Source organism: Dermacentor andersoni, chromosome 8 (assembly GCF_023375885.2).
Source record: "Dermacentor andersoni chromosome 8, qqDerAnde1_hic_scaffold, whole genome shotgun sequence".
NCBI lineage: Eukaryota > Metazoa > Arthropoda > Arachnida > Ixodida > Ixodidae > Dermacentor > Dermacentor andersoni.
This window is the reverse complement of record NC_092821.1, coordinates 40,936,985-40,959,859: the sequence shown is the minus strand read 5'-3', so window position 1 is coordinate 40,959,859 and position 22,875 is coordinate 40,936,985. Positions and strand designations below refer to the sequence as shown.

The 22,875-nt window shown below is 50.0% G+C and overlaps 1 protein-coding gene across 5 annotated transcripts in view; it reads left to right on the top strand.

The window, feature by feature from the left end:
- LOC126526403 (uncharacterized) overlaps positions 1-22,875 on the top strand; it is a 285,856-nt gene that overhangs the window by 71,454 nt on the left and 191,527 nt on the right. For 4 of the 5 annotated variants that reach the window (XM_072289645.1, XM_072289644.1, XM_055068183.2 and 1 more), the window contains exon 7: positions 7,703-7,765. The exons of the other annotated variant lie outside the window; for it this stretch is intronic. In XM_072289645.1, the coding sequence (XP_072145746.1) occupies positions 7,703-7,765 (63 nt within the window). The remainder of the gene's footprint in view (positions 1-7,702; positions 7,766-22,875) is intronic. 5 annotated transcript variants of the gene reach the window in all.

The following is a 22,875-nucleotide window of genomic DNA, read 5'->3' as shown; positions in this document are numbered from 1 at the left end:
CTGCATGTCAGGGATTGTAAGGTAAATGGGGAATACATGTTTCGTGATACCTTTTAAGAAGTGCAGGAAAAGAACTAGCACACTGCTATATGCATTTAGGTATTGCCTGTACGCATTCCCCTCGAGTTCAGTTGACAGCTTTTGTGCTGGTCATGCGTGAGTTATATTGTTTGAAATAGTAGGGATTAGTTAGAGAGAAAGAGAGAGAGAGAGAGAATGCTCTTCATTGAAAAGCGGCCTGGTAAGCCAGCGTATTTTCACCTCTGCAGGGAATCTCGGCAGCAGAGTCAGTGTCCTAGGCGATGTGGGCAGATAATTTTGTTAGAAGTTGATGTTTGATGCACAAAAGAAAGCACGCACATATGCACGCACACACACGCGCGCACACACATTCTTGATAAGATAATGTAGGTTGGTCACAGTTTGCAGAGCAAACTTATTGAGAGACGAAATATACAGGGCTTTACGTTGTTTCTATAGGCAACGCCGGGGATCCAGTACCTGTGTCACCTGTGTCAAAGGAAAGTAGCCGGAACTTCTGATAAGCGTGCGTGCGTGTAAGGCCTGTAGGGCGTGTAGGACTTGCGTGAGTGTCTTTCCTTTGTAATGTGCACACCATTAAACCTGCATACGACCTTGTTCGAAACAAGGGGACCCTGTGGTGAGCCGAATTGAAATGACGAAGTCGAGCACTCTAACGTTACCTCCTCGCCAGCAACGATGAAACGTAACAGTTTATGAGAATGTGCATACCAAAACTCTATCTATGGACGAAGGTGATCTCTTAACGTGCACTGCAGTCTCCTTACGCGGCTATTTTTTACATAACGGCGCACAACGGAACGTACGCCACCGCGGCTTCATGCGCCTAAGCCACGGAGTGGCCTAAGCACAATCACGCCGCAGCCGCGTAGCGACCGCTGAGGTTGCTGACGGATGCCGGCCGCGGCATTGTCGGACCGCGTTTCAACTACTTCGCGGCCAGCTACTTTGTGCGCTCGTCTGTCGATCACCCTTTTTAAAGCGAAACCTTTACTGGCCGCGAACTTGCGATTTACCCGTGGCCGTGCTCCGAGGAGGCACATGACGTCACACTGCGTTCCTCGTCATTGCGTTCGCCTCTGCTCGCTTCGCCAGCTGCGTCTCGTGCCTGATAACATGTCGGAGGATTGAAACGGAGAGCTCGCGTGCGCCGCAACCACAGTTGAGGCGGCAGTATGGACGGTGACCATTCTGATAAGCAGGAGAAGGCCTGCAATCGACATCGGAACCAGACGAAGAGGAAACGAATCGCCCAGGAAACAGACGAACAGCGCGCCGAGCGACTGGCTTAAAACGCCGCAACATAGCTAGACAACCAGACTAACCTGGAATTACAATCTTGGTTAAGCAAGGCTAACCACGCTATGCCTTAGCTTTAGCTGCGTATATCCTTGCATAGCCGAGCTAAGCCACTGCCAAATTTTTTTTTCCCCGCACCGTGCAAAATCGTGGAGCAATCCCAACCTCGCTCAGCGCCGTTCACCCGTGCCAGCGCCGTCGGCGTTGCCAGGTGACGACACGTATGCGATTTGGGAATCCCGGTCCTAAAAATCAACGAATTCTCGCGTTTCTATTGTCGCTGCTGAGTCCTTTGTCGTGCTCGTTTTCGGCCTGCTTGGGTGAAATGGAAAAGCGCGGGGGGTGAGGGTGGCACGGTGCCCTTTCGTCTCTACCTTGAGGAGGACGCCACTCTGGCCGGGTCGTCTCTGCACCGCCCGGTCGAGACGGGTTAGCTCTAAAAGAAAGGGTAGGCCGCGGGTCGGACCAGGAGTGAGAGAAGATAACAAAAGAGCGATGTGTCGGGGACTCGCCAGATTAATTCCCGCCCGAAGACCGACCCTTTGCTCGTTGGGCAACGTTCATGCCGCCACTCGGACGAAATCGGGAGCCGCGGCTGGAGTGGGAGGCAAAAGGGGAGAGAGCGCGAGGGGACCGCGGGAACTGGCGAGACAGGGCGTGTACTTGGCAGGTCTGGGGAACGGTGCAGGGCTTCGGAGCTATACAATTGGCGTCGAACAAGCAGCGTAATGGGTACATCTTTCTTCAACGTTTTTCTCCCGTATTTACTGGAATTACTGCGTCTGTCTTTCTCGTTAGACCATTGTAGTTTCATTGGTAACATTTCAACACTGTTTTTCTGGGAGGGGGGGGGGGGTACAAAAGTCGAAGATGAAAGCTCTAGAAGATAGACAAAAACACATGTAAAGTATCGTAGTGTCGTATACAGGCATCCCTATATCAGCTACAATGGACGCCGCTTTGAAATACTAACCAGATTTTCAGAGAGAAAAAATTTAGCACGTTATAGGCAGTCTGCTTAGCCGAAAGAACTTCCGTCGACTGGCTTTTGACTCCGTGCGGATCGGGGAAGGTATGCAGCGAACAGGAATGAAAATTGCGATAGTAATCATATAATACGACGAGGCCGAGTACATACGGCGGCAATAGCGCTTGTCTTAAGCGGTCAATCGGCCGATCTGGCCGCCATCGTTCGCGGGAAAAAAGAAAACGCTGGCCGATGAAGCGATGCGGCCATACATGCTTGTGCGGCATGCTTGATCCATGCGCTACGGAACAAAGACATCTGGCACCCAGGAGCATTCGCAACCGGCCACTTGACTACTAAAGAACGAGCTTGATTCACACTGTGCTTGTGTCGTGTCTGTGCAACCGCCGTGCATAGATAGCGAACTAACATTTTGCCATGTACGGATGCCTGGCAAGATGCACGAAAGCCAGCGTCACGTGAAAGCATCGATAACGCCCTTGCATGCCGTAGATACCTGTGGATGCCTGTCGCCGCTTAAACAGTAGCTCCACAAAGGGAACTAGCCAGCGGAAACTACAGGTGTGGATTCTCTACGCTGCATATAACGGTGCATACTGGCGGTACTCAGCAGCTTACGTAGCCTATATACATCCGCTAATGCTTCGTCCGCTTTCCAGCACAGAACCAGACGCCGCCACGAAGTCCCACGCGGAAGGCAGATAGAAATGCAAAGTTCACCGCCACAATATTGCGCCACAAACTTTCGTAGCTACGCACCAACTGTCCCAACATCGTACTTTGATAAAACAACAGCGCAAGCGTAATTGGCTGTAAAGTAGCCAATGTGCCGCGTCTCGATGCCGTCGAAACTCGGCACTTACTTTCCGCAGCGCATTAATTACCGCCTCTTCGCGACTCCTCGTTCCCGCAGCAGTGCACGGTATTCACAAGATGGACGGTAGCTGGAACCCGAGGGTCCACTCGCAGCCCATCGGTCTCGGCCTCCCGCTGTCTCATTGATCACGCCGCCCGCTCGCGCTCGTTCCTTATAAGACCGCCGACAGCGCTGGGGATTTCTTCGCCTGTTTGCTTGTCTTGGGCGCGCGAGAGAGTGCGATGAGCGGTCTACCGGCTGCGCCATCTCTCAAAGTAATTGGAGCTTCCAGTTGCGCCGGCGGGCTGGCAAAGCCGCCCAGAATGCAGCACTTGTTTGACACTACGTGACCACTCTAGCGCTCCGACGGAGAATTGATTGCGTTTTTTCTGTAAAGCACTGAAGGTCTGCGGTGAAGAACAGCTACGCGATCGTTTCTTTATTATTATTTGTTTCTTCTAACGCATGCAAACGACAACGCTGACAAACGAATTTGGTTCAGTGACACAAGTGGTTCTTTTTTTGCTAAAATAGTTTATGCAAATGAAAACTAATTTGATGAAAGTTATGTGAACCGAAGCTTCACGGACTCGGGTAATAAATTCTACACGTCTAAATGGTATGAGTAGAATTGTCTTTATTGTCATGCTATGCAACGTGTAATCTACTGTAATGCCTATGTTTATGCGTGGTACAGGTTACAGCTTTAATGCATATCAACGGCACTGTTTACGAGCTATGCCGGAATTCGCCCAGCTGATCATGCGTTCTGCTAGACGTCGACGTAGCGATGTCTCGAGCACGAGGGTGATGTCTGATTTATGTCGATGTAAGAGGGGTGAGAGATGTGTTACACGTGTGTGCAGCAAGAAGTTGCCACAGGAAAGGCAGCGAAAAGGTTCGTCTATTCTTTTCCCGCGTCTCTGGCCTATATAATGGAAAATGGCCCGCGTGCAATATCGCGCTTGCACCAAACGTCTCGAATGGATAGCTGGCGTTCGCACAAGAGAAATGTGCGTGCATTCGCGGCGTGTACAAACCTAAACAGTCGTACTAACGTACTTACGTTAGCATCCTTATACGCCGTCCGGAAAATTTTCCGCCTAACTGCCCTCGTCTTCTTCGTATGCACGAAAAGATGGTTATGCCGCAACATACCACAACCTGACCGTGGTTGAACTTACGCAATACGCATGTTAGACGATAAAAATGGCGCATGGCGCAACGGGGCGACGTGGTACGTCTCACCGCTGTCGAGATAACTCGAAAGGGCGCGTGTGCGTGTGCGTGTGTGTGTGTGTGTGTGTGTGTGTGTGTGTGTGTGTGTGTGTGTGTGTGTGTGTGTGTGTGTGTGTGTGTGTGTGTGTGTGTGTGTGTGTGTGTGTGTGTGTGTGTGTGTGTGTGTGTGTGTGTGTGAAGCGTCTGCGAGAGTAGGTACGTTTGTGCGTCCTATGCACTTTCGCTATCGCGCCAGGAATGCGCCGCTTGAGTATGTGCATACATATTGCGTGTTTCGCCGACCGTGATCGCGGACGCCCTTGAAAACCGCGCCGGACTTGGAAAGCAGGGAGGCAAACCATCCGCTACCACTGGGGTCTGCCTGAGCTTATATTCCTTCTTGATGATTTGCCGTGGGAACTTGGGCGCATTGCCAAGTAGTATTCAGAGACAGTTGGCGCTCTGAGTTGTAAGTTTATTTCGGTAGCTGCGCCGAGGGAAAGTTTCAAAGCAGGCTGCTATAACGCGACGTCTGCTCGGGAAAGGATAAACTGTCGGCTGCAGACCCTGAAGATTGAATATCGTTCATGTCGACTCTACTAAAACTTTTCGACAAAATTTTCAGCGGCCGGTGCACGAAATAATGGAGACACCCCTCGTGTTTGGGCTGCTCAGATGTGCATAAACCCGACGAAAGAAACAAGGGATTGCTTATGGCTCTTTCGGCTCTGCAATATGGCGCTAGGAAGATTCGGGGAAATGGGGAATCGGCCAATATCTTGTTCGTCCACGCGATTCGTAACATTCGCAAGCGCAGGTCTATCGATCGAGAAGGACGTAAGCAGGGAAGGTCACGAAGCTTGGCTTGAGAGGACCGCCGTTACTACGCTAGGCTTTTTTGTTTGTTGCGTCTGACGAACTGGTGGTGTCGGCTGAAATCATCAAGCGTTGACCTCGAAAGAGGAGAGGGGATCTTATTAGTTGGAAGTTGGCGCTGAGAAGAAACAAGTACACTTTCTCTTGGCGAAATCGGCAAATGGCCGCTTGGATAACGTCTAACCTTCGTGCACAAGGAACGACGGCGAAATCAGCCCGTGGACTCTGTCTGTAATGTGCTGCGTCCACGCGTTTTCATCTAAAATAACCATTTCCAATGTGTATTCATGCCAGATGACAGTGGCGATGCATTTGCTCACGCTGATCACTGCGACGTGTGGAATGACTGGTTTATGTGGTTTATCGTCCCTAACCAGCACGGGTGTGCTGTTGGGGACGCCGCAGTGACAAAGTCCGGATTGATTTCGGCCACCTGCGGTATACTGTTTTGAGCACCCGACCCCAGTTACGCGCGGTAGCTTCTGCATTCCGCCCCCGTCGGAATGCTGCCATCATGGCCGCGGATCGAAACCGCGAACTAGGGCTCCGATGCTAAACGGGATAGCCACAGAGCCACCGTGGACTGTTGGAAGGGCTCTTCCGTTGATGGAGTAGTTTGTTCTATCAGAGGAATAAAACAAACTATTGGGTTGTCGCATTAGGTTGAAGCAAATTCTGGGTTGCAGAGCCGCTATATGTAGCCTCGCTGGATCTCAAAGGACTCCGCCTGGCCACCAAACAGCGGTGCAGCCTTCCGTTTTGTATATAGTCACGTGAGATCACACCTCCCTAGTTACAAATCGAATGCGGTGCTCGATTTAGCCTGTTGTATTTCTTAATATCGTACTCTCTGGCCACAACAGGGCGCGATTAAGCAGAATGTATTGTTTAGTATCGTGACGAAGGAACATCCGCCCAGCAGAATGGTTTCTGAGCCTGTGTGTCAGATACCTTATTCTGGTGGAATTAAACTTGCGTGCACTAAAATAGGCGCACACTGCGCGCTTAATCGGGACAGCCTGGTTCCTTACAGCACAAGGAACTATTGCTAGTCTGTGAGGCACGTACGCCGTAAGCGCTTACGTCGTCATTACGAGCTTTCCGACACCTCCAGCATTCATATATATTCTCATGAGCACCCCCCCCCCCCCCCGCCCCCTCCCTGTGTTTCCTGCCTTCGTACGCTGTTTGTGTGCTGTGCGTGGCGTCTTGTTGGGCCTCGCTTATCTGCAAGCGATGCCTAACACCCCGTGCGCACGATAAGGCTAATCGTTTGTTGTTTTGTTTCTACATATTCAGTGGTTCATTACTTTGAGTTCAAGTTATGCAACACCTTATGTTTTGTTGTACATTATGTGCTCAGTACATTCTTGTTTGCCTTTTCTCTGTGCAGCGTTGTAGCAATTTTATTTTCGCCCTTCACGTCTGATCGATGCTAATGGCTGCTTTGTTTTTGTTTTTTCCTTTTCCCACCCCGCTTTCCTTCCTTCTTTCTTTGTTTCATTCTTTCTTGCCTTCTTTCTTTTCTTCCTGATCGCGCACTTGCCTTCCTTCTCGTAAAACGTCTTGCTGTCTGTCGGCGGCACTGCTTGGCGCCCTGCTTTCAACGCTTCTTGTTATCTCTTCCGCCTGCGCTTGTTCACTCTCCACTCTTCTCCGTAACGTTGTTCATCTTGCTTCCTTTACTTGGAACTGTGCCTTTTCCCGTGTCAAACTTCCTCTCTTCCTGCTGTTCGTGCGTTAAACGTTACATTTTATCTGCACGTTCACATTTGCCGTACATTTCCCTCTCTCTATATATAATCTTTCTAATGTCCTCCTTTCGCTCGTGAAATCCCATTCCTTTCACTTGTTTCCTGCTCTCTCCCCGCTCTTATCTTCAACACATTATTTGATCGATCCTTTCTGTCCCGTGCATTCTTTACGTCCCATGTTCTCCACGCTCATTTCCTCTTTTCGCCCGTTCCTTGATCCTTTCTGTCCCGTGCATTCTTTACGTCCCATGTTCTCCACGCTCATTTCCTCTTTTCGCCCGTTCCTTGATCCTTTCGTTCTGCATCTTGCGTTATGTTGCCTTGCCTCTCTGTGTGCTTCAATCTCTCTTGTCATCGCGATTCCCTTACCTCTCCCCTCGTCTACCTTGCCTCCTCGGCGTCTTCTCGCCCTCCCTTTCCCGCCTTTCCCCTCGACTTCCCTTCGCCTTTCTACACGTCTCCCCTCTCCCCCCAACCACTTCGCACGCCATCGCAACGACCTGCCCCGTGCCCTGCTGGTTGAACGCCGCCATCAACCCGAACAAACCTGGCATGTGATCATCGCTGTTCTGCACGGTACGATACGCTGCCCGGCCACTCGCCTACCGTGCTTTGGATTGTTGTCTGGATTGTGAAACGCAAAAAAAAAAAATGGAATTTCGAAAGTAGCAACGACAGCACCACGACGCTGGTCGCGACGAGCACGAATCAGCTGTACCCGCCGAGAAACTGGTGAGTGAGGCGATTTTCCTCATCGGGTGACGTAATTGCCTGTCGTCATCGTGTGAACGCGAGAGCCTACAGCTGCCGCTCACCGAAGCGGCAGCTGATGTCAGTGGGTCAATCGTTTCAGTTTCGCATCGTAAAGATACTTTCGTTGTTTCAATATTCGTCCGACAAGTACGCGCAGTAAAAACTTCATCAAGAGCCTTCGCAGTTGGGAAACTCCACGTTAGCCGCATAGAGGGGGAACTCAAGTTAGCGGTCTTAAGATGTTTACTAATACAAGAGCAGCGCATGCAAGGCAACTGATGCTCTAAAATAAATATTGCATTGATGCAATTATCGCATATGTGATGTGTTTTTAACCTCTTGCGTGACCGATGGCGGCGCTGCGAACGGCACTCCGGTGACGTCAGTCGGGGGATTTGCCTCTGTCGCCTGCTACGCTCCGGCTAGAGTAGCTTCGTTTTCATGCGTCGCTCTGAGAGCGAACTCGCTTAGTCCAACGATCTCCAATCACTGTTTGTATTTTTTTTGTAGTTTTAGTTTTATGAGTGCCTATATTATTGCAACAACAAACCTTACATATCTATGCATCTTTCATATAACCACCCGATGTGTTAGCCCAGTGGCCAGGGCGCTGCGCTCTGAGCTCTTGGTCGCTGTTTCGACCCCGGCAAAGGCGAAACGTAAAAACGCTCTTGTATACTTAGATCTAGGTGCACTTAAAGGATCCCAGGTGGTTAAAATTATTCCGGAGTACTCCACTAAGTCGTGGCTAATGATCGTATGGGGGTTTCGATACGTAAAATTCTAGAGTTCTTTTTATTCAAGTTTTTTTATATATATAACTACAGCTATCGCAGGAAGGGACACGATCTCGCGACTCAGTCATAAAGCGTTGTGACGTGCGAGTAAATCAGAGCCTGCGCTGCTTTGGGAATGAAACACAATCGCAGGACTCATTCGCAAAATTTCGCGTCGACATAGCGACGCTGGGGCCCTATAACATAAAGCTATTCCAATATGTTTTTATTCCAATTTCCTGACGTCAGATTTGTGTAACCGCCTTCGCAAGCATCAGGCGGTGACCCGCAGTGTTTGCTAAACATACCAATTAAACGCTCTTCTCGTTTATAGGAGGACGCTTTTGTTTGCTTGAAAAACGAATAACATTGACTACACTGACCGGCTTGTCTTATCTAATTGGCTGACAAGAGGCGAGGAGCACGCTCATGTGAAGGGGGATTCGATGTGGCCGAGCCAGTGCACTGAAAATCGATAACCGGATCAAGAGGGTGGTGCCGGCGTGTGCGGTTGGTGCGGTTTACCTTACTTAGCTAGCGGTGGCTCGTCGAAAATCGCAGCGGCATGCGACGGAAGCTTAATAATGACGCTGAAACAGATCCTCAGCAAAGAAGAGTTTGCATACCCAGGTTTTGAACGTACTGAAAGTACACGAAAACGTTACATTGCCACGCAAGAAGTTTTATTACACGCAAATAGACCCATGCTCTCCGGCAGATGCGAGTATCCCGTGCCCGAGTGATCGGCGGCATCCATGTTTTATTCCTTTCGGAACGGGGCAGCCTGCGGCTCTTCCGAAGGAAATTCAGTTTTGTTCGGCAAATTAATGCATCTTTATCGCGTACACGTCACTTTGACGCGGTGAGCTTTTGCGGTTTTGTGACGTCGCGTGACAGGCAGGTGAAGTTGGTGCAGCCCGAAAACTTTTGACCAATAGCCGGGGGCTAATGGCGAAAAGGGGTCGAATCAGAACTCTTTTTCTTTTGTTCGATCAAATCATGCATAATCAGTGTGTACACGTCGTATCAGATGGGGAGCTATCACGGTTTTCGTGACGTCGCGTGACAGACAGGTTAAGTGGGGGTGGTCCAAAAAAGCTGTTGACAAATCGCGGCGGGCTGATAGCAGAATTGGAATAGAAAAGTTTGGAATATTTTTACGTTATAGCGCCGTTTCCGTTATAGCGCCCCTGTAGTTGAACGCGAATTTTACATTTCGATTATATTTCTACTCGCATGGTGTTGTATATATAAAAGCTTAAGTGTCATTATTTCACTTACAAATGGTTTATCTCGTACATTAGTTGCACCACGTTCTGTCCTCTTTCGCAGTCGTCAAGCATGCTTTGCGCCATTTACTTGCAAACAAATTTCATTACCAATTTCTTGTACAAAACGTCTATATTTGTTTAGGTTAGATAAAGATTTCTCTTCAAGGCACTTTCCGACTACCGGGAACCACTCGCTATAGACATGACTTTATCGGTGTAATACAAATATTAAGCTATAAAAAAAGAAAATGCAGGAAAGGCCTTGAACATTTTATTGCGCCTCTGTACGGTGTCCCTCCCCTCCCCCGCCCTCTATTTTTTTCTTTTATTGTGAGTTTAGCACTCCAACTACTTATTAGGTCAATTGCCTGAAAATCTAAACTTCTCAACTTTTTTGTTTTAGGTTTAAAAATGTATGAAACGCTTACAGAACAACATATATGGAGAACGGTCATATAATAAAAGGTTGTCGCTTGTTTTTGTTATGCGATAGTTCTAATTCTCCTCGATGGGTGAGCCTCGGCCACGAAATGTGTTCGCTAACCATGGCAGTAGCAAAAAGAAAAAAAGAAGGATTACGCTGACTCGACTAATACTCAGGGACGAGCTGTGTCACGGTGGAAATAATCAAGTTCAATTAAAGTTATCTTGCCAAGGCCAGCATTGCAGCACAAGGCAACGTAACAATATTTTGCCCACTAATTTTGCCCGCCCTTCCATAAGACGTTCCAGACCGGATTCTTTTGCCATGCCGCTAAAGCAGTGATTGCATTAACGCATCACAGCGACCCCCTAGTTTCCTGAGAATCCAATCGAGCGTATTTTCGTGATGTGCTTAACGCGCTGGGCAGTCACGAAATTGGAATGTCTGTGGTCAACGGAGCGGGCGACCGGGCGCGCAGCACTCGCTGGGCAGGCAAACGAAATATTACAGCTCAGACACAGCAGCCGAAGGCCAAATGAGGCAGCTCGTCGTCAACAAAAAAAAAAAGGCCGACTAATCATTGCGAGTGCACCCCAACAACGGAACAGCAATGACGAGAAACCAACGCCGTTACACGCACGTTTGCACATTGATGACTAGCAGACGACGCCAGGAGCAATTATAAGGGACGGCGACTCTGCTCAGCTTCGCAGGGAATGGTGTCCCGCAACATTCCCCATATCCTGTTCTACTTCCACACTCACATTTCAAGAACTCGAACAAACCAGGTCGGCCGACACGACCAAGTTGCCTTCACGTAGACAGCGAGAGCAGGCGCGGAGCGGCAATCGAGTCCCCCCCCCCCCCCCCCCTCTGACGTCACACACGAGAGGGCGCCACTCAAATATCTCGGGGCTAGTACAAAGCGCAAACGTTGAAGCAAGTCGGTGTAAGTTTGCTACGATCGCACAGATCACCGCTGCATAAGTGTTAACTGCTCTGTGTGCGGCCACCTTTTGCGGTCGTGAGGGCATCATCTCTTGTGGGGCTGCCATAAAAAAACAAGCTCCTCGTAACGCTGATTTCGCTCATTTTGCGCGGAATTGCGCCTCGATTGCGCATCTTGCACTTAAAAGAATGTGACCGCTTTAAATAGGAGACTTACGGGGGGTACGAAATGCTAAGACGCACCATGTGCACAGCGAGAGAGAGAGAGATAGCAAAGAGAGGAAAGGCAGGGAGGTCAACCAGACGAGCGTCCGGTTTGCTACCCTACACTGGGGGAATGGAAAGGGGGAACAGAGAGAGGAAAGCGGGATAGAGGGAACATTGTCTGTGCACGCAGCAAAGTGCTTGGAAATCAGTCAAGTCAAAGCAAGTGCTCCGTCGATACGTTCATAGCTGGTGATGCAAGTTGAAGGTACCAGTGAAGACCAAGGATCCGGTGGGCGTCAGCAGTACGTTGCAGTGCGTGGCAGTATATTTTTAAGCTAAACCCCAGCCGTTCTGACTTCAGTGCGAATATAATGATGCGGGTGAGCCATGATGCTTACTCAAGAGTTGCAAGTACTGAATTGAGAGCATCTAGCACTTGCATTGCACTTCGCGCTGACGGAGTGTGCAGGTTATTTAAGAGTATTCGAAGGGTATTCATCAGAGCCCAGAGCATCATAACGACTTGCCGGTCTTCTTCGGGGAATTTGTCAGGAACTCGCGCTGTTCGCTCTACAGTCGTGCGCAGCTGTATCACTTGACGTGGCTCCGGCTCTGGTTGTGGCATCAGCTGCGGCATCGCCTCCGGTTGTGGCATCGGCTGCGGTATCGCCTCCGGCTGTGGCATCTCCTCCGGCTATGGCATCGGCCGTACCACCGACTGTGGGATCGGCTGCAGCATCAGCTGTGGCTTCGGTTGTGACTTCCGCTGTTGTTCTGGCTTTGGCTGTTGCTTTAGTAGTGAGGACCAAGTTGTATTGTTCTCCGCCATGGCCTTGTCCGATTTAGATTGAATTGCCCCAGGCCTACGGGGCAGAGGAGGAGGTGATGTCGGATGGGGCGTACTCTTCATAGAGGTATCAGCGTTCTTTGAAGTCCGGCTGCGTCGGGAGCGTCGCTTTCTAACGGCCGCAACAGCTTCCCGTGCACAGCGAAATTCCGGATGTACCTGTATGGCTTTGTCAGAACAAAGGAAACTATGGCGTGCATGACAACAGCTGACTTCACGACGAGTAGGGGAACTTGTATTCTATCTCACACTGTTCCCAATGCGGTTCCTTGCCGTGCGTTGTACTTTATCGCCAGTAGCTCCACGCGTGTGTGTTGCTTCGCAGTGGGGACTTAAGGATATTCGTTTTCCTGGTGGCTTTGCATTCTTTGACGAAGGTTGTGCGGTCGCCTATTCCTCATTACGGCGCCTGGCTTCAGTACTTTGTACTTCTCTTGGCCTGTAGCTTTCTGTGTGGTTGACACCAGTAGGCCTTGATAGGCTCTCAACTTGACTTCTGTTGAGGCTGCTGGCGCTTCCTGTTACACTGTTTTCGTAAGAACGCTTGGCGACTTGCGTTTGTCAGCACACTGCTGTACTTAGTTTGAATACCAGTCACTCATGCACATTCCATGCCACTCGTCGAGGATGGACTAGTGGCATTCCTTGAGTGCCTGGCGGCGCGCTCTAAGATCGCTGTGCGATGCGCGCTTTCTGTATTCGCGTGTTAATCAAGCAGCTCGCTTTGAGAGTTGTGCTAAACAGGGAAAAGAAGCCGAAGTTGCAAATTTATTTGTTTCTCTTTCATAAACGGCAATAAACGGCTGATAGGAATCACAAAAGGCTCCTAATCCTATTCGCGTTCAGACATATCTTTCAACTCGTAGGGTATATTACACAGAAGTAACAGAACGAAACAACGCCACGTGAGAGAAAACATCGTGCTATACAAATAAAAAGAATAACAGAGAGAGAGAGAGAGAGAGGAGAGAGAACTTGAGTACAGTTTCGGAGAAACAATTACAGAAATTAAATTAACTAAGTAACAACTTTATAAACTCCTATAAAAATTGGGGCAGAAGCCATCCCACGGAGTCTGTATAGACAGTAACGCGTTAGCATTGAATCAATACAGCGACACAACATATTGCCACCGTCGAAACCAGGTACGTATGAGGCGTGTACTACAGCGGGACTCCTGTTTCGCACTTTTCTATATAATCACCACCTAAGCAGCCCCTGCAGATGGTAAATCAGGGAAGCTGGAACGTGCGCCCCTGTGTTCATCACTGGGTAGTCCCGACGGTTAATTAAACGACGGCTTGCAAGGCTGCCGGATCCTCGGTACGCAGCTGCTGCTGGCGCTCGGCTGCACGAGCCTGTTCTTGTGCCCGGGCTGCAGCATCTGCAGGGCGTAGACGAGCTCGTTCCCGGTTCTGCTCGCGGCGTTGCTGATCGAAAGCTGCCTCCTCCTAAGGAGTGCGTATGACGTGTGCCATACCAATTTCGGAGCCGGAGAGAAACTGCTCCGCGTGCGCTCGGCTGCGGCGAAGAGCAACGACGTCACTACTAGCGCAGCCAATCGAGCGCCTCTCTTTCTCTTTTTTTTTTTTACGCGCATGCGCATGGGGTCGCGCAGGAGGAGTTTTCAGCTTGCAGGCGGCAGACGGAGGGGCGGACGGACGAATCGGCTAGCCACCTACAGCTTCGCTGTAAAACACTCGGTGCCATCTAGCACCGCCGCCGCGAAACCTGCGCGTGGCGTCCGCAATGCATGGCGCCCCGGTACGTGCGAATGCTGAGAAACGCGTCGCGCGGACACGTCTCTCGTGCTCCTTTGTCGACATGTTGCGCCATCTAGCGGCACTGCCGAGGAATCCGCGTCGGGCTTCCGATACGCTAAGCGAGGCGTGCCGGTGCCTGTGAACCCTGAGAATCGTTCCCACGCTTGTACACACTCAGTTGCACTTTGTGCATTCATGGCACAGCTCGCTAAATCGTTGTCGTGAAAGCGTTCATTGAAACGCGGCACATGCCTAATGCATTTGTGGTGCAGCCTACTAAAGCGTCGGGTTGACGTCCTTGAGGAACCCTTGTGACGTGGGCTCGATTCCGATGAGCATCGAATAAATTTAAGGGATATTTTTCGTCATTGTGTAGGCGGCACATTCCCGGTGGCACGTGCCTACTACCCTAGCTGGAGTCAAACACGTTCGTTGAAGATCTTGACACACCGATTGCCACATACCCAGTGCGCCAAGTGGGCGTCAAAGAGTTCCTTCGAATGGCGGTGCCTACCCAGTCGCGCGTCTACATTGACCCACGTAGGCGTAAAAGTGGTTCGTTGAAGAGTGGCACGTATGTACACATTGCCGCATTCTCAGTGACCCAAGTTGGTCCGACGGTTATGTCGAACTCTGTTACCTCAGCAAAGCAACCGGATACGCTAGCCATTGGACCACGGACTACCCAGTCACCCAGGTGCGCGGGAAAGCGGTTAGATACACACACGCACACGCACACGCACACGCACAGACAGACAGACAGACAGACAGACAGACAGACAGACAGACAGACAGACAGACAGACAGACAGACAGACAGACAGACAGACAGATAGATAGATAGATAGATAGATAGATAGATAGATAGATAGATAGATAGATAGATAGATAGATAGATAGATAGATAGATAGATAGATAGATAGATAGATAGATAGATAGATAGATAGATAGATAGATAGATAGATAGATAGATAGATAGCACCCTGAAAGTGCATGAAGTGCCCCAAGAACGCTAACACATTAAAACGCTGTGCATTACACAATTTGAACAACTAGGACAAGTGAACTAACAAAAGACGAGTAATGTAGCAGTCGAAAGAAGGACTTCAAGAATACGGACCTGAAACAGCTGCTAAGAAAGAGACATCTATATTCTCTTTCGTGTCACGTGCATTATTAACGATTGTTTGCGCAAAATAATGTAATCAGCTAGGTTTACGCGATTTAATAAGGAACATAAGAATAATACGGATGAGAATCTGCATAAATGCGTCAGCGCTGCAAAGAGGATCAGACCGATCGATGCCGCAGTCGCAGCGACACCCCCATCGGGAGGCCACTCTTCCGATGACATGCCCGTGAGGCAAATGCGCGCGATACAAAAAGCGCCAGATTTCCTGGACCAGGTAGTACGTAGCTTCCCGCATCGGAGGTAGTCAGATGTAGGCCCTCCGGCTTATACGAGACGCGCCAGCGACCTGACGCGAGTGCAAATACGCAGCGGGCGGTGTAAACGAGATCGGCCGCGCGTGCTGCGCAAGACGGACGACCGGTGACGTGCATCCAATCTCGCTTCGGTACATGCGCCCTCGGTGCTTTGGCGGCGAAGAAGCGAGAAAAACTTCGCGTATCGAGCGGCCCGTATCCGAAACACGCCGTACAAACCCGTCTATGCCAGCCCGCTTCCCTTCGTCCCACGCAGTGGCGCTTGTTGCAGTCCCCAAGGACGGCACTTTCACTTAACTCGACCCCCCTATCCTGGCTGATATGTCCGCGCTCCTGTCGCTGACGTCGGTGTGGTGCGCGCAAGCGACGCGGGTCGATACCCACTCGCGCTTAGTAATTAGGCGCCCGCCCAGGGCTCGAGCTTGTTGGGCCTACACAGACAGCACGTCCGTGCAGTGGCCGTCGTTCCCTCCCCCCCCCCCCCCCCACCCTTGCTTTTTCTTATTTGTTTTTCTGCTCGTTTCTTTTGGATTCGTGCGCCAGTCTACTTGCGTAATAGTCCAGTATTACCATTTCGAGTCGCTCAAGACGCGTCTGCCACGCTGCGTTCCTCCGAGCCTCCTATACGCTGAGGAATACAGCTTCGCTCGAATGTGCCGCCTGCATGGCGTGGCGTGGCGCAGGATTCGCGAATGGCTACGCGTTTCGCAGTGGCGAAGCTATAGCTTGTGACGTTTATGACTGCGATGATACCGTGGAATGTCCCATAATCCCGATAAGGTCGGGCTGAAATCCGCTCGTCGGTTTCACGAAACGCTAGAGCGTCGAGGCGCGTTCGGTCAACTCGCCTGCAACGCCATTATAGTTGACTAGCCCAATCTGCTCTTTCAATATGCATGCAAACGCGATCGCATCGGGCTGCATCGGTTCGACTTCTGAATCCACGCAGCAGGCCTTAAAAGTCCTGTACCGTTTTTAAACAGTCTATGGTTTACGCGAGAGACTATTCTTATTTCTGGTGTGTGGGCGCCGCCATGTTGGGCTGTTAAATGAACAATTTTTCAATTTTCTGCGCGGGCATCTCAAGTTGACCTTGTGTTGGAACATCGAACACACCCGGGCAACGATTTTCCTGCATGCTAATCGACTGTATACTATAGTGCCGCGCATTAGGTTGTGACAGATATAAAACCACAGCGTTAACAGTTCAACCCTAAGCTCCCCTCCTTCCTTCATTTCCTTCCGTCTGATAAAGTCCACAACGCTCGCCCCCACATCGCGACTGTTCCACTCTCTCTCGGTCTCCGACACGTAAGACTGCCTATATAAAACATTCATGAGTACCAGACCGACCTTTTGTAATTACCGGCGGATAATCCGAATTATTTTGAGCATGCTACGCCATCCGACGAACGAAGAACGTGACTGAAGCTCAGAAGTTGCCTCGCAATCACTGAGTGGAACTCTGCACAGCATCTGCTAAACTTTCGACATTCCGGAGCAAACGAAAACTTCAGCCGCACCACACAGCTAGCGCGTTATATAGTGTGCCGAAATCTCGGTCCCGTCACGTAATAGGCGCGCATACGTTCCGACGTCCCATCGTTCGAGCGACCCGCGCCTAGCGTCGTCACCAGGTTTTCTTCTCCATTTTTTGTCTCATGTCTATCTTCTTCTTATCGTTCTTATTTTTTTATTAGCTTCGCTTCCACCGTTTCACCAATCCCCCGGGAGTTCACGCAGCGAGCCGTGAGCTCGTCGGCGGCCCAAATTGAAAGTGGTCCACCCGCTGGGCTTCTCGCGCGCAAGCTTCCGTCGCTAATCGGCGCGCCACCTCGCGGCGCGACGCAATTAAACCCTCGCGTATACACACCAGTGGCGGCTTCCAGCACGGCACGATCTCACGAAGCAAACAGCGACGTCGCGAAACAAACAATAAGTTGGGTGCGGGACAGGCTAGAATTCGACAGTGTATAGGCTGCCTGGCTCACGGTGCACCGTGACGCGTGGCGTGCGCGGTGGACGGCCTCGGGCGTAATTAGTATGCAAATGAGGCGCGGCCCAATCACAGTCGAGTGCGCTACCGAGCCGGTTCGTCTCCAGTCTCGAGCGCCGTCCCCACGGTGAACGCAGAGACGGTATGCGTTGGTCGCAACCGACACGTTGATGGGAATGCCGAGTCTGATTTCCCATATGGACGAGCTTCCCATCCCCTTATTCCGAGTCTCGGCAGCGGGTTTCTGCTTCCTGCTAGAAGGTAGGTTAAAACTGCGCGACAAACGACGACAGCGAAAGTAACACAACACAGCACGAACGCTCGTGGTGTGTTGTGTGTTTCTTTCGATGTCCCCGTTTGTCGCGCAGTTTTAACTTACCTTGAAGCATGAACCAACTAGCCCTCAGGAACGGCCTACTAAAGTATGTTTCCTGTTAGGTTGGTCACTCATCAACAGGGACGGCTCGATGGGGACGAAGGAAAATAGGATGTCTTGCTGCAGTTCTCTTGCCAAGCGGAAGATTTCTCATTGTTTAGTTACGATCCGCATAGTATACAGTGCGTGCCAACAGTATAACGGCCAGAGCGTGGTAACGCCATTTCCCCGATACCTGCGGTGCTGGAGGTAGCCCTCGCGAAACGCTAGAACACTATCAATCCGACTGTGCGCGCTCACCGAGACACCACTCCCAGTCCACTGTTGCTCATTAACGCTATCACTGGAAACCGAATCGAAGCGCATAATTTTGCGATGTGCGTAGGCAAATTGCGACTCAGGTAGCACGTCACATGTGCGCGGTCTGTATATCATATGTCAAAGGCAAATGAACGCCAGCGATATTTGAGCGGCGACGTCAAAAACTAGGGCAGAGATGCCGTGCAGTCGTTTCTGTAACAGTTAGAATGGAGCGTGGCTTGGAGGGGTGGGGTGAACGCGGTACGAAGCAAGCAGGATCATATTTTCTCTCCAAAGCGTGCTTTCTCAAAAGGTTATGCGTTTTCCCGCTTAAATTCGCAGCTCAGAGTGCGCAGGTCATCCGTTTATTAGGAGCGTATAGCCTAGATAAAAGGCTTTCGCAGATATATGCAAATCCAAGCAGATCATACATTTCACAGGTTTACGGTTGTTTTCATTTTGTTTCGTTTTCTCGGCTGCTTTTTAACGCTGCCTGGTCAGGTAGAACCCTTACATGTATTTATTAACGTTCAGCTTTATACAGTGTGTTTGTTCTTCATTGAAGATGATATATTGAACTTGAATGAAATTTCGCTTGAGTTGTCATGTAACCTGCGTCGTATGTGTAACAAATACAGTTATAAATTCACGTATTGTCAACAACTAAGTAATGGCTGACCAGCCACATAATTTACGCTTGAACCGGCTGGCGAAACAGTCACTTTTAAGGGGGCGATGATGAAGATGGCAATGATGGTGATAATGATTATGATACGCATAATGGAGTATCAACGCCCTTCGGGTTCTCTGGCTTGTCAATGCCCGAAATCTATATACCGAGACTTTGCAGAAACGTCTTCACTATATATAGAACCGGTGCAATTCCCTTGCTGTATATACATATATATATATATATATATATATATATATATATATATATATATATATATGTATATATATATATATATATATATATATATATATATATATACGCGGATCTTTGAGAGCTCTCCAACATCGGAGCGTAGTACCTTTATACGCTCTGCTATATCGGACGCGTGACCCCGTACGCTGCGCCGGCTCTACTTCGATGGCTCCGACACGAAAAATACTCGTTAGTGCATCCTCGCTACCGACCTCGCACGCCGCCTAACTTTGTCGCAGCCGCAGGCGCTCGAAAACCCACCGTGAATTCTCCCCAGTAGAGCCTATAACCGTATAACTTCAGAACGTGTTAGCATGTCTTACAGCAGTACCGTCCGCTTGTGTTCCTAAAAATAGAAGACGACAAACATTGGTCTATCGCGACTCGAAGGCTCCTGGATATAGCGGTCAAATCGGGACATATCACCGGGGAAGCTTTCCCTAACTGCTTTCCACCTCTTCCTAAATGCGTGCGGGGTGGAACCATCGGCGGCGCCATTAAGGCTCTCTAGCGTTCATTAGCGACCGCCGTCCATAGCCCTGACGGCGCATGCAGAGATAGGGCATCTCTCGGGCTCCGAGCGCCACAATCTCGGCGGCGATATTTCGAAGGATCGTCATGGGCTGGAGCGCGCTTTTCTGCGGGATAGCCTGTTACGTTGCTGCTATTTATCGAGTGACGAAGGGAGAGAATAATGTATATTGAAATGAGGGTGCGAGGCTTACTTGGGCAAGTGCATGGCTAACAGGAGGGAAGATCGGGCCTACTCACCACGAAATTTTCATTTTTTCTCATTATAGTTTTTGTTTAGCTTTCAATGAATATCTTTCGTCACTAATTCACATCCGAATTTCCATCATGAATCAACCTTAGTCCGTTGCCAGCTGTTTCCTTGAACTACCGGTTTCCCGCCGTGGTTGCTTAGGGGCTGTGGTGTTGGGCTGCTAAGTACGAGGTCGCTGAATCGTATCCCGGCCACGGCGGCCGCATTTAGGTGCACGTTAAAGAACCCCAGGTGGTCAAAATTACCGGAGTCCCCAACTACGGCATGCTTCATAATCAGATCGTAGTTTTGGAATGTAAAACCCCGTAATGTTGAACTACCGGTTACCGCTCCTACAACAATACCGCGTTGTTTGTTTACGTGCTCTCTCTCTCTCCCCTTCTTTTTTAGCATGTGCTTTCCTATCTCTACTGCAACGTAGCAAAGTGCATGTTTGTCGTATGGTTCGCGCATAATGGCAAAGCCTCTAGCGCAATTCAATAAGACAGGGACGTGACAGAGACACAGGACTGCGCTCTGTCATCCCTGTCTTATTGAATTGTGCTAAAGGCTTTGACATTATGAGTAAACCGTACCAACTAGCCCAAAAATCAGCCTTGTGTGCCGTACGGCTAGCGTCCTTTCCTTTCCCGTCACATTTCCCTCCCCCTCTCTTTCGTTCCTCGCAATCCCGCACTCGGAACTTACCTTGCCTGCGCGTGCGTAATATTTAAGTGGCGGATGTGGTTACGGGTGGTCGTGGTCATTGCTGCCGTCGCCACTTGCATGAGCCGATAATGTCTTCTGTAGTCACGGTGTATCTTGCTCAAACGAAGACACGGAAAATGCGCTGATGATCAGGCTAAGTCGCGCAAACCTGCGAAGTCATGCAGCAAAACATCGGCAGGCTCCAAGTGCGGATGGAATTCGTGCGTTTAGCAATATGGCCGTCCTGTCTGCAGTCTCATTATCTTCCGTACTCAAAGAAATAGCACGTCTCCCAGCAGATCGATGCCGAATGCACTCGGTGCGCTAGCTAGTCCGTATACCTCGAAGTTGCGCACCAATTGCCGCACGCTCGTCGCATATAGCCGTGTCGAATACGATGGTGCTGGTATCGTGAGCGCCTTCTGAGGTGTGTCCTGTTTGTTTTCGGCGTTATTCGCAGCTTCAAACACAGTTGCTCGGCCTAGTAGAACGTGTTGCTGGGGCCAGTTGGTTCGTACCTGTACTTGAGTTTGCGCTTGCCTTGTGTATACTTCCTTGTCTCGTCTATAGTGTATGCGCTTGTCAAACCTGCAACTTATTCAGCCTCCGCCTTTAGTTGTACCTGCCGGTGGCGCTGGGTACACAAGTAATCGGCTCTGCAATTTAAGGCTCCATCACCGCCAACACATCTGCCAACCTCAAATGGTCTTGACATCACCTTTTGGCGTAGCAAATTTGTGACGTGAGCAAAGGTGGCCTACGTTTTCTACCCAGCTTGACATACTAAGACCTATATTATATTGAAATCGTGCCTTCAGGTCGACCTAGTTGCAACTTGCCACGGAGTTCAGCACTAACTGCTTTAATGCTAATGTGCAGTCGGCCGCAAACGTTTACGGGACATGGGATGCATGGAAAAGCCGACTTCCCGAGAAGCCTGAGCACATAGCCTCTACTTCAGTGTTTGAGTCTGCAGTAGTTCCTGCGACCTACGCAGCGATTGGTTAAATTTGATGGGCCAGAGCACAAATTCGCATTTCTTGTTGAACTCGGACATATCCAGAAAAAACTTCTTGGCCGACTGTAATTCTCGTTGCTTCTATTTTCGTGGCTTCTGTAATCCAGTTCCGTTGGCCGGATTATCTTATACGGTCACCGTCCCTCATTTATATGGTCTTTCGGGACTTCACCCTTTCACTTCTTGTGTATACGTTCACTGAAACTCGTAACTGCTGATATTTCTTGCTTGGAATTTCTCCAGGTGCGACTAACTTCCTTGTCGCAAGCGACTGCTTTCCCTACGGCATTGCTGGGCCACTGTTCCTTGTATCTACCGTTGGCATACGAGCTTCACGGTTGTCACCTTGTACTGCGCATCGTCTCGAAACATGTCTCCAATTCTTGTTTGTCCTAGCCCCAGAGGCACTGTTTCCTAATGCCTTTCGCGGCAATAATACAGACTATAATGTTTTCTTTTTTCTAACTGAGGTGCCAGGACTGCTAAATTCAGGCTCTTTACCACATTCTCAAGAAACCCGGGGTCTTTGTAAAGCCTTCGCACGAAAATAATGGCCACATAAAGGTCGAGATTTAAGGCCCCGCTAAGGCCATACTGCTCAGCGGCGGTTTCTAGCGGGTCTCGCAAGACAGCCAAGTGCGCGCTCATTTTCTCTGACATAAGCCCTCAGAACGTCGCCGTACCTTTATAACGGCACCGCATCGTTATAACGCGTTTCCGCCTGCTGGCTGCGCTTAAAGAGCAAAACTGGGACTCTAAACAGAATACGTGGTGCGGTGAACGAGAAAGATGACATTAACGCAGCCCTTTATGGGCAGAAAAATGAGCCATTAATGTCACAATCTCGGCGAGGGTAGGTCATGCGCCGCGATCATTTCTTTGTTTCCTGTCGTCTTATACCTTCGCTTCGTATAGGTAGACTTGAGAGCGAGGGCACATACCGTTTCATCTTGCTGCAGAGGAACCGTTCTATGCGCTTTTGTCTCCTTCCGCGCGAGGGAGTGACCGCGGCCCGGAAGGAGGAAATATATTACGTGGGGCCTTCCGGAAATTACCGGATCTTGAATGGCGCCCTAACCCCCCCCCCCCCCCCCCCAAACTCCCGCCCCTTAACGAAGCAGTTCTTTCCCGATGTTTTTCAACGCCATGGCCCAAGTCATGGTCTCCGAGGCGCTAACCGCGTCGCAGCTGAACCTGCTGGTTTTCCACTTCTATGTCTATTTCTTTCAAACTTCAAGTTGCTTTTATTCACATTAAACTCTTTCTCTTTTTTTTTTCGCAACAGTATTCCTTTTCTTTAGCTTTTGCGCTGGTCTCGCTA